The sequence below is a fragment of the Heptranchias perlo genome, chromosome 13, assembly GCF_035084215.1.
Source record: "Heptranchias perlo isolate sHepPer1 chromosome 13, sHepPer1.hap1, whole genome shotgun sequence".
Lineage (NCBI taxonomy): Eukaryota > Metazoa > Chordata > Chondrichthyes > Hexanchiformes > Hexanchidae > Heptranchias > Heptranchias perlo.
The window spans coordinates 22,265,926-22,278,038 of record NC_090337.1 but is presented as its reverse complement, the minus strand read 5'-3'; the positions used below and the strand labels follow the sequence as shown (position 1 = coordinate 22,278,038).

At 38.3% G+C, this 12,113-nt stretch overlaps 1 protein-coding gene across 1 annotated transcript in view; it reads right to left on the bottom strand.

The window, feature by feature from the left end:
* Window positions 1-11,891, bottom strand: part of daw1 (dynein assembly factor with WDR repeat domains 1) — a 29,966-nt gene extending 18,075 nt beyond the window's left edge. Inside the window, exons 1-7 of the mRNA XM_067994619.1 lie at window positions 11,826-11,891; window positions 10,523-10,595; window positions 9,164-9,308; window positions 7,954-8,012; window positions 4,775-4,897; window positions 2,676-2,775; window positions 441-548 (exon numbers count right to left, since the gene is read on the bottom strand). Of these exons, the coding sequence (XP_067850720.1) occupies window positions 441-548; window positions 2,676-2,775; window positions 4,775-4,897; window positions 7,954-8,012; window positions 9,164-9,308; window positions 10,523-10,595; window positions 11,826-11,865 (648 nt within the window). The 5' untranslated portion in view covers window positions 11,866-11,891. The remainder of the gene's footprint in view (window positions 1-440; window positions 549-2,675; window positions 2,776-4,774; window positions 4,898-7,953; window positions 8,013-9,163; window positions 9,309-10,522; window positions 10,596-11,825) is intronic.
* Between the last annotated feature and the right edge of the window lie 222 nt (window positions 11,892-12,113).

The window sequence follows — 12,113 nt, the reverse complement described above, 5'->3', positions numbered from 1 at the left end:
AGAATTGTTTGGTGGTAAATCAATGGGAACCACAGTATTAGATATCAGTGAAAATAATCTAGTGACACAAATCTGAAGTTACTTAAGGTTAGCTAATATCTGAAAAAAAAATGATGTTTACTGAGATAAGCAATTAATGCTTCTAAAAGGATAAAGGCTTTAAACTAGTTGCCATATTGGTTCCCAAAATCAGTCACTGACAACTTGATTCACAATAACGTGTGACACAGCAGATGACAGTTTGGTTCCTGAAAATTCATCATTAAATACTTTCAGGCAGAAAATCAAATACTTTCAGGCAGAATGACTGGAATGGATAAAGGGACAAACAGACACTGTCAAAATGTAAACTATTTGTTATCTTACGGTGCAAGGAGTTCAAAATCACTGCAACATGTATAAACTGCAAAAGGGCATTTGTAGCATTATTCTATATATACCGTTAGAGTGACAGCTTCTTCTCCAGACTGGATGTCCCAGAGTTTTGCTGTAGTATCCATGCTGCCTGTTGCCACTAGGGTACTTTGAGGATTAAATGATAAACACACCTATAACAGGTTTAAAAATAGGAGTTAAAAATATCAACCTTTGTAAATAAAAAATTATTCAACATTTTTTATAGGTCATCTTAATTCTTTTAAACTCTGAAATTTTATTTTTATTTCCCACAAAAACCACAGTGATTTTATATTAGGCTCTCTTCAAATGGCAGCACCTGCCACGGTGGTTTCTGAAAGCAATCCTGGCACAATGGATGGTGCTTACATAAAACAGTGATTCATCCATGTTCATGATGATGAATAAGAGGACGTCACAATCCACAAAAGTAAGAATTATTGATTTTTGAACATTCTCTGAACATCTCAACTGAATTACTGCTTTACATTATTTATTTATATACAAACAAGAATTTGTTTTAAAATCATTTGTTTTTGTGGTTTTCCAATAGTATAAAGAGGAAAGTCATGTCATAGAACGCCAAAGAAAGCATAATATTGATTTGAACATAGAAACTAAAGACACAAATGTTGATGCTGCAATGAACTAAACTGCAGAGCGGTGTACAAATAACTGTTTTAAAGGGACCTAGGATTAAGATATATTTGGTCATGTGACAGCAGCCAGTGATTCCCCCTTCCCAGTTTTCTCCCCTTTTTCCCTCTGACAAGAGTAGAATTTTTAAAATCCTGATAGCCTTATACAATATTGTGAAATTCTATTGTAATCAGAATCAAAATTAATTCCATTCATTTCTTCAGTAAAGATGGCAGATTAGAGACCCCTAATAGAACAAACTTCTGTACGGTGTATTAACGATGTAAGAATTGCATAATTGTACTTAAAAAAAATCAGCATTCTGCCCAATTCTTAAACTTTGTATATTCTTTAAGGTAATAAGTATTATATTTTAGTCTAAGAGATCCTGGATTGGCATGTAATATTTTTTCTGTTTTGGATAGAATGGAGAATATATAAAGTTCAGTGTACAGTTTCACTGCAGATAATTGTGACGCCTGGGCTCCAAAACCCAAGATATATTTTCATGGATCTGTTGGTGCAGTTGGTAGGAGACGCCACTTGACAGTTGATCTCACTCACCTTGCCCACTCATGTCAAAGCATTGAACTTCTTCCTGCACTGCATCCATGTTCATGATGATGTGTGCCTGGCATTAACTTTGTCCCCCGCTGCCTCCCACTGTCTTTTGAGTATATGTCTGGAGGGCTCTTGCCCCCCCCCCCACCTCCAACTGCGGATATAGGATGTCCCTCCTTCTGTCCACCTCTTGCACCCAAGGTCTCTAGTGCATCAGCAGAGAACCTTGGTGCACGCACTCTCGCAGGCCTGGTAACAACTCAGATTGGCAGATTGGCAGATTGGTGAGGTCTGGTGTGCAGATTGGAGGATGTGGGACTTAGTAATGCGCAACCTTTATTCAATGTTTTAACATAACTCATCAGTGTGTAAACATAGGGATGGGATCTGCATCTGTGTTTTACGTGTGCGATGTCTGATCTCTGTTCAGACTCCATGCAGACAGTAGACTGTTATTTTCAGCAAATAACAGGTACAAGCTGCCTTTAAGAGATTTCTAAGAAACATCTTCCCTTTAAGAGATGGAGCTCCCTCTGGTGGTGGAAATTGTGAATTGCATCAATTCCTCATTTAACGCTGATTCGGAACGCTGCTTGCAGGTAAGTCCTCGGGCCCGATGAAAGTCTCGTCCTGCCTGCGCGGGGCCGTTGGGGTAATAGCGGATCGCACTACCCCCGCCCAATAATAGGCCCTATCCAATTTCCCCCCCCCCCCCCCCCCACTGTGTTTATGATGCCAAATGGATAAAAATCTGAGGACATCACACATCATCTTAGATCACAATGCAGACCCTAGTTTGAAAACTTAGGCTGTCAGGAAGCTGCATAACACAGACAGTTGAAATAACAACCTTGGCCTAATTGATTTGATCATTAATGCAACTCCCTCATGTACATAAACTCAAGTGGATCTCACTCAACCCCCAAAATGCCATCAGCAATTTTCTTTGAGATAAATTAAAAATATACAGAGAACAAAACAAAAAATCCCCAAAAATAATTATTTTTGGAGGTTTGATTATCAATAGGGGCAATAACAGGGAGATGTCCTCTTTAAACCTGAGAAGCATTAATACTTACAATTTCTGCAGTATGTCCTCGAAATGTATGGTAACATTTGCCTGTTTCAGAGCTCCATAATTTGCAGGTTTTATCGAATGAACCAGTTGCAATTTTGTCTCTAAATAAAAATAAGCACGCATTTTAAATAAGACTCAAAAACAGTGTCTGAAACACATACAGAGTGAACTTCCGCTGTGGGGTTCTCCCAATCTCCGTTGTAACTTCAGTGGAAGAGCCACGGAAATCCTGGAAAACAATGCCGCTTTCCCGGGGTTTCAGCAGTTCTTCCGCCAAAGTTACCGCAGACGATCAGGAGTACCCCCTGGAAATTGCCACCCACACTTATATGAAAGGAACAAAGCAGTCCACAAACACTGAAAGGAACATTTCTGTTGAAGCATCTTTTATATCTGCTACCCCAACACCGAACCCTATACTAACCCAAATGCCATGACCGCACCCCCCTCTTGCTGACTGTTTGTCAGAGCTGCCAAAACAAAAAGAATTAAAGTATATATACATTTCTATTGCCCCACTACTGCCCCCTGCCCCACACCCCCTGCCCCAGTGCTCAATGGGATGTGCTGGTCTCTCTCTCTCCTCATCCTCACCTCCGCAGGGTCTCTATTTTTCCTTCTTTTTATCCTGCACCCTCACCAGTTGTTTCTCTCTCTTCGCCTTCCCACCCTCTGCAAGTATTTTTTATTGTCCTTGTGATTTTAAGGGTGGTATTTTGGAAGTTCACTTAAGGGCTTTTCTTTGCCTTATATGGATCTGTGCTGGCTAGCACCCCGGACTGAAAATGGTGGCAACCTAGGGTAGGAAAACCAGGTCCCCCCCACCCTATTTAAAATTTAAAAAATAACTAAGCAGGACTCCAGAAGAACTTTTAAAAAAATGATTCAGAGCAGCAACACTCGGATCACTATAGCAGATTTTTTTTTTCTCAGCACATTTCAGCTGCAGCTTGACTTTATTTTTTGAAATGTCTCTGGAGAAAAGTTCTAATTGGGGACATTTTAAAAAGCTTCATAAAGCGGTGCTGCTGAAGATAGCACAGCCTGACAGCACTTCAAACTGTAAAGTAGCTTGGCTATTTGTCACTTTTCATCAATTCTAGAGAATCAGCATTAGGATCACCCAGCATCAGGTTAATTAGCACTGCTGTTCAACTACTGCCTTTTAACAATCTCTTTCTGTTAAGTGAGTCAGGCCAATCAGTTTGTATAAAAACTATAATGTGGGGTCACTCAATCCTTTTAATTTTATTGGTACTCCAGTGTTCCTTAATCCATCTGGTCCCACCTTACTGCTGGAGTGACAAAACAACAAGAACTCCTTTCAGTATCATTACTCCACAAAATGCCTAGGGAAGGAGTCACCTGTTTAATATAATTGTATGCTATTTTCAACTATATTTTTAATTGTGAGTGTTGATAAAATTGCTATATCTCAGGAGGAGGGATTGAAGATCGAAATAACCACTAACTCAGACATACCATTTTAAATCATTTTTTAAAATGGTTTGGCGTTTTTAATTTCTAACTAGACCCATTTTATTTGTTGTTATACTGGAATTTGTGGGAATGGTGATAGTTATGTAAGGAATTCTGCAACATCTATTTGAACAATGGAGAGGAGATGGGAGGCACGGATACTTGTAAACCTTGAAGTTATGTTATGCAAGTATTGGTATAATGTATTCATATGCAATTCCTGTGTTTGCTACTTTAACAGAGGCAGTAACATGTTTAAGATAATTGCATACAAATGCATCCAGCATTCATATGCTAACATTTACATTCTACAATTTCAAGCTCCTAGCTTGAGGAAGGACTATATAACAAAATTGAAGGGAACTTAAAATATGCAAAATATACAATATAAATGTAATTACATACTTTAATATTTGTAACAATGCAATTCCCTAAACATTTTGCAAGCAAAACAATTACCAAAATTAATCACCAGCATATTTATATAATTTGAGGTGTGTATGTGTGCAATCAATTTTTATACCATCAGTGACTGTGATGTTTAACAAAGCTCAGACAAGGAAATCACTACCACAGGTTTATTGAGAAATATCGGCAACAAATGTGCAATTCCTATCTCACCCATAAGGATTGTTGAATGCGATAGCGTAGACCACATTCCTATGTCCCTCAAGTGTATGCAGCTCTTCTCCTGATGCAGTATCCCACACTTTACAGGTCCTATCATAGCTTCCTGTGATAAAGCTAACAAGTGCAAAACAAATATTAGTTTCACCAAAACATAATTGTTTAAATAAAAGAAGAACAGAGAAATACTTAGAAGCTACAACACGGAAACAGCCATTCAGTCTAATCAGCTAGTGTCAGCGTTTACTCTCCACACATGCATTTACCCACCCTGTTCCCACATCCCTTCATCCCACTTTCCTTCATCCACCTATCCAATTTAATCTTGAATGTTGACACAGATTCTGCCCCAACCGCTAATCCTGGAAGAGAATTCCACAGCCTCACAATTCTCTGTATAAAGAAGTTTCTCCTGCCCTCTCTTGTAAATCTCTTATATTTAATCTTGTAGTTAAAGCCCATCATTCTTGACCCCTCACCTACTGGAAACAGTCTGCTTCTATCTACCCAATCACACCTTTCTTACTTTTATGGACTTCTATCATATTGCCCCAAAATCTGTGTTGTTCAAACGAAAAAGAAAGGTGATTTTTCAACACTTTCTTTGTATTTGTATTTCCTCAATACAGGCTGCATCCAAGTGAACCTACATTTTATCCTGTCTAAAGCCTCAATATCCATCTAGAGTGTAGATACCAATACTGTACACAATACTCTAACTGAGGCCTTATTAAAGTTTTACAGAGGGTCATCATTACCTCTTGACATTTAGATTCTATATCTCTTGATAAAACCTAGAACTAAATTAACTTTTTTATGGCCTTACTATAAGGGAAACATTTTAAATACAAAGTATTTTACCGTATCCCTCATCTTTTGTGCAGGCTCAGAATTAAAGTAATCACCAAGGTTGATCTTTCATTAACTTCTGCACCAAAAACATCACTGAAAAGATCATCCATTACGATGGCGTGTATTTCGGATTTTAAAAAAAATGTCAAGGTTTATGAGAAGATGCGATTCCATTTGTAATTATACACCAGTTGAGATTTGTTGTTAATTAATAATCTTTCCATTAAGCCTACACAGCAATGTTGAATGCTATTGTTCCAATTTAACATTCATTTGGACTGATGGTTGACCATATTTTTTCTGATTTCCAATACAGTGATGCAACCCTATAGTCCACAGACATCATCCAATTGTTTGTTCTGGTTTCCTAATCTACCCCACTTCCAAGAAATGTAAAAATCATGAAATTTGTACAGTTTGAAGTGAGTTTGACAAACAAAACTCAATGCTGCACTGTGAAACATTTGTTCTATTTCCACGGTAAGCCTGTCTAACTCGATTTCAACTCAGTTAGAATTATCCAAATCGCTCAAAGAAAGAAAGACAAATGAACTTTCACAGCCTGGCATTGAGTTTCCACTATTTCTTGGAATATGAATGTTTATTTCTATATATCTGTTTGTAAGGTGCATTGAGCTTTTTAAACTTTACTGTAATGTCAGCTTCGCTCATGACAGCACTCTCACCTGAGTCAGAAGTTCGTGGGTTTAAGTCCAACTCCAGGACTTGAGCACATAATTAAGGCTGACATGTCATTGAAAAACTGAGGGAGTGCTGTCGAAAGTGTCATATTTCAGATGAGATGTTAAACCATGAACCCATGACACTTTTCAACAAAACGTAGAGTTCTCCCTCAACTAACAAAACAAATTACCTGATCATTTATCGCATGTGTGTGCAAATTGGCTGCCCAATTTGCCTACAAAACAATAGCAACTACATTTCTTGTTGGCTGTGAGGTTCTGAGGGTGTGAAAGGTGATATATAAATGCAAGTTGTTTCTTGAAGTGATTTATCATTAAACAGCATAATTTTAACAACATTCAGATTTGCAATAAAAATGTCAAAGTCAAAAGTAAACCTTTTGCTTATTGGACACGTTAATTTATACATACACACTATAATGCAGAAGATTGACAGCCAGTTGTCGGCCTCTGCCATCCCCCTCACACCCCAATAACCATCACCACCCTCTCAGCCTGTGTGTGATATCTGTCGGACCAATTGTTTGGTTATAGGACTCAACACAATGTTGGTACAAGGAAGAAAGCTATTATAGTATCAAGATGGCATCCTATTGAATTTGCTGCATACATAAAACAGGTAAATCCCAAATGTATGAACTTTTAATTTTAAAAACACTCTTCTCTTAGTCCTTGTACTGAAATAGCTAATAACTTTCTGCTTAACTCAGTATTATTTTGAAAAGAATCCTACCTATTTTCTGTGTACCTGTAAAATAGACTATTCTGTATGAGTGTAATGTCACTCTACAGCATCCATGAAAATTTACTTTGAACACCCGGGAGGTTGCTGTGTACAATTCATTGATATAAGCCTGAATAATGACTCCTTTTGCAAAATGGGTATGGTCTCCAATTAGAACCTGGGATTTTTTCTAAATTCCAATTATCCACTCAAACACTATCTCCTAGGATCCAAAACTCTCTGTGTCAAAAAATACACTTTTTGAAGCTGATTAGTTCTTGTTAGTTACATTAATAAGCAGGCTATCAATAAGGATGCACATCAGTTTGTGACTGACACTTGAGTTACTAGGAGGGTCAGAGGGGTTTGCATTTCCATTTCAGAGCATACATATAAAGCACCAACACACTTAGTTTATTGACATCTAGATCTTAAAAGTTAGCATTCATACTGCAATAATGCTAGAATGAGAGTTGATCTTAAATATTAGTTATATATATAAACCGACATCTCTACTCTCACTACGATTTTTAAACTCAAGTTTCTTTCCAATTTTCAATCGTAACTGCAATAATTGGGACTGTGCATCAGAAGTTGTTTATAAGCAATTTTTTTGTATTCTAATGGAAGTTGAATATTCACTGAAACAAAAGCAAATTACTGCAGATGCTGGAAATCTGAAATAAAAACAGAAAATGCTGGAAACACTTAGCATGTCAGGCAGCATCTGTGGAGAAAGAAGCAGAATTAAAATTTCAGGTTGATGACCTATCATCAGAACGCCACTGGATGGGTCAGTTTCTGTACACACAGAAAAAAAGTCACACTGAACTTTTCAGACAAAGGAATTAAAGTTTAAAAGTAGGATTTCATACAGCAAGTGGGACACTTACTTTGAGCCAGACTTGTTGAATGCAACATTTGTCAGTGGTAGTATATGCGCCCGAAGTACCTAAAAAAAGAACAGTCATTAAAAAAATTATTTGTTTTGCTTTGTTTCAAGCTTCAAGTATAACCACCTAGAGGTATGCCCCAGTGTGAATTAACTTTCATATAACCCTGATTTCTGACTGGGTGAATGCTCAACTTTCATAGACGCAAAGATTACCTTGATATAATTATTTTAAAAAGAATTATGAAGTCAATGGAAATAAAAATCAGGAACAATATACAACGGCTGCCAATTCACTATCACCTGTTTTACACCATCGCACAGTCAAAATTGCTCCCATTCTGTGTTAGGTTTAGTGTATATTGTGTGCATGGTGTAAGGTAGTGAAGTGCCTATACATGCCATTGATGAAAGCAAGGATGGGGGAGGAATTAGTATTGAGTCTTGCCATTCAGTAAGTGAAGAGACTGCAAATACACCACTGTCCTTAATCAAAGCTGTGGAGCAGAAACTATGTTAGAGAGGAAGCTTTTTCTATGTTATCCAAGCAGATTGACAATTACAGGACTCGCAGAAGAGTCATACAAGTTAGGATATCACTGAAGCTAACTAACAAAATTTAAAAAGCGAAAACAAACTTGGGACACTTGTAAATGTGAGTACTTATAGGGAGCTGGACTTCTTTAAGTGGAACCATTGTGCAATACTGAAAGTTTAGATATTCTTGGGAGAGGCAAAAGGGACATCCCCCTTAAACAGTGATAGAGCCCTTAAAGCACATCCATGGTGCTTGTTACATTAACTGGACTGAGACACAGGTTACTGTGACTAAATCTAGTCCTGTAGTAAGGTTTTATTAGTATAATCTACTTATATTTGTACCATAGGTCTTATACTTTTGCCAAATTCTCTGACAATTCGTTCCTAATTTAGAAACTAGACCAGTACCACAGCGTGAGCAGAATAAAAAAGGTGGATTCCTGATGTAAAAAAAACCTAACTCATTTGCCTAATTGTCTCAATACATTTGTCTGCTTAGCTCATTCATTATATAAACATCATATCATGGGACCCACCATCAGGTGTCATAGCAATACACCTTTACATTAGATCAATGTCAGCATTTCCTGGCAACTACTGCCCTCTAAAGAGCAATTTGGGTTGTAGCACGACATAACTTTTTATTTATTGACATTGACAAGATTTCTCACCTTAAAAAGGTAGAATTTGTGATCATCCTGTTGACCAAGCTTTTCCTGGAGCCTCTGCACCAGCTGTTTCACCTGCTCTGTGCGGGATGCAGTTATGAGTGGTTCAACCTTTTGGATTTCCTCAACCACAGCATCTACGTCTGCACTGGATTGAGTGTGGTATGAAAGAAAAATGAATTTTAATCCCAATAAATCTCAACATCAGAAGATTTTGAGTAGTGCAGAGGATAAAAGAACAAATTAAAATGTCACTTGGAAAGATATTGCAAAGATAAAAGGTTCTGCCAAGACAAGGTTGAGTCTTGAGATTCTCAAGATTTTAACAAAGGGTCATTGAGCCTAACTGCAAAGACCAGTGCATTTCATGCATGTTTTACTATCTTTGAAATATAGGGCCTCAATTTCTATATAAATTCCTGCAGAAAAGGCTGCCCACCAAAACTTCATCAGATACGTGAACTGTGCAAGCTCATGAAACTAGGTCAAGTTTTAAATTCTTGGATACCTCTGGTATATGTTGTGGTGCAACAGCCACTGCAGAGTCTGTATTCATAATATTTAATAAGATGCATCTTATACCAATAAATTAAGTAATAAAAGAAACATTTGTAAAAACTAAGAGTAGCATAAAACCATGGAGCTGTGTTTTTTCTTTATGAATGATAAACTTCAAAATACTGCACATTACATACCAAAACAAGGAACAGTGACTCAAAATGAGCAACACTTTGCAGATTTAGAATTTGTGATCATCCTGTTGACCTGCTGTACATTATCAAGTAAAGGAAATTAGGAGCACTGTCTAAGCCTATACTCCAGGATTAGGAACAAATAATAGACAGGGTGATTATGTCCTTCAGTTGACAGATTGTCCTTAATGCCCTGCTACACTAATGTGAAAGTAAATTATTGCCCCACATCCTATTAATCACAAAGACTATTTATTTCCACCTGTGCAACACACTTATGCAGTTATCCAGAGGCACGACTGAATTCAAAATAGCAGTCAGATGATGTAATGGCATAGCTTATTGCTGTAATCAGTTTGTTAATACAGAATGTAGGCTTCAGTCCTGATCTCCCCACAGAGTTTCTGATTTCAGCCAGATTGTCACTATAGGTGCTTATTCAGACAGTGAGTCACCTGTGCCACTTTTGTGCACCCACTAAGTGGTCAGCTACATAGCAGCACAGGTGTGGGCCTGTGATCAACTTATCTGACTAAAGTTGGTTACAAATTGAAAGTAAGTACTGGTGGGTGAAGGAAAGACAGAGGAAGAATAAAACATTTTAAAATGGAAAATAAAGGTTTAAAAATCATTTGCATTTCTTAAAATGCTACTCAGACATCACACTTACACTGGGGTCAAGTCAAGCAGATCAATGGATTTGTTCTTTATCTCCCCTCCTTTTTCATATTCCAAAATAATTCCTGTATGGAAAAAAAACTAAAAGCATTGATTTTCATAGCATTGTGTATTTACAGTGATATCAGATCACCTCATCTGGAGAGAATTAAATTCAAAATTTCTGTCTGTATTAGTCTCTTCAAGTACTGACACACTCCCAGAAACCTATACCCTAACTTTTGAAAGGCGGTGTCAGGAATCCAAAGGAAAAAATGCCATCATTGCAGAAAATGTACTTTATTAGTATACAGCAACAGGAGTAGTGTGCTAGCAAGTCAACAAACACAGACATTTGACAGCCAAAAGTCTGATGATCTCCCAGACTTGCGAGGATCCAGTTCCCTAGTTTGAATACCTATAATCTAAAGCAATACTTTGATCTTATTTGTAAACAATTTTACAACACCAAGTTATAGTCCAGCAATTTTATTTTAAATTCACAAGCTTCCCTTCATCGTTCACCTGACGAAGGGGGAAGCCTCCGAAAGCTTGTGAATTTAAAATAAAATTGCTGGACTATAACTTGGTGTTGTAAAATTGTTTACAATTGTCAACCCCAGTCCATCACCGGCATCTCCACATCTTGATCTTATTTGATTGAGTCACCTCACAGCAAATGAGGTTAACGATGAGATGAAACTTGAAATTTGAACTAAAAAGCATTTGCCAGACTAAGTATGTATATGTGGCCTCTCCGTACACCTACAATCTAAAATATAGCAGAGGGCTGCCTAACATTTATATGTGTTTTTCTAAAGCTTTTTTTTCGCTCTACACTTCTGTTAATTTCAACCACCCCTGTAATCACATCCTCCAAACCTAACCAGACTCGAGAGTTTTTAAGTGCTGAGCTGCGAGACACTGAAGATAACATGCGAGTCAAGGTTGCTTAAATTCCTGCCCGGCTTTATAAAACAAAAAAGGGGTAAAAAGTGTTTCAGTAACGAACTTTCAAACGTCAAATCCCTGCATCTGGTATAAAACAATTTTTAAAAAATATTTTGCAACTTGAGAAAAGCAGTGGCTGCAAAATTAAAACTGGGGGAAAAACCCCACAGCAGTGGGTCTCGGGTTTGTGGCCACAGGTCTCGAGCCCCAACTGGACAACACTCATAGCTCAGGACACCACCATCCCCACTCCCTGGCCTCACCTGGCGGGCAGTACCCTCCTCTCCCCGGCCTCACCTGGCGGGCAGTACCCCCCTCTCCCCGGCCTCACCTGGCGGGCAGTACCCCCCTCTCCCCGGCCTCACCTGGCGGATAATACCGCAGCAGGAACCGTTTGAGTCTCATCTTTCTGCAAGTGCGTCCTTCTCCTGTTACCAAGCAACCAAACTGCCATCCAGACTGCGCAACTGCACAAAGGCGACGCTGACTGGCAGCTGGAACGCATGCGCACATTTCAGGAGCAGCTCTGTTGCGGCCATCTTGGCAAAGGAAAATCTGCCGGGCTGATGGAAATTACAGCGCAGAATGGCCGTCGCACCGGCGTTACCGCCAGGTCGTCAACTAAAGCCTAAATCTGAAAATGATTTTTAGTT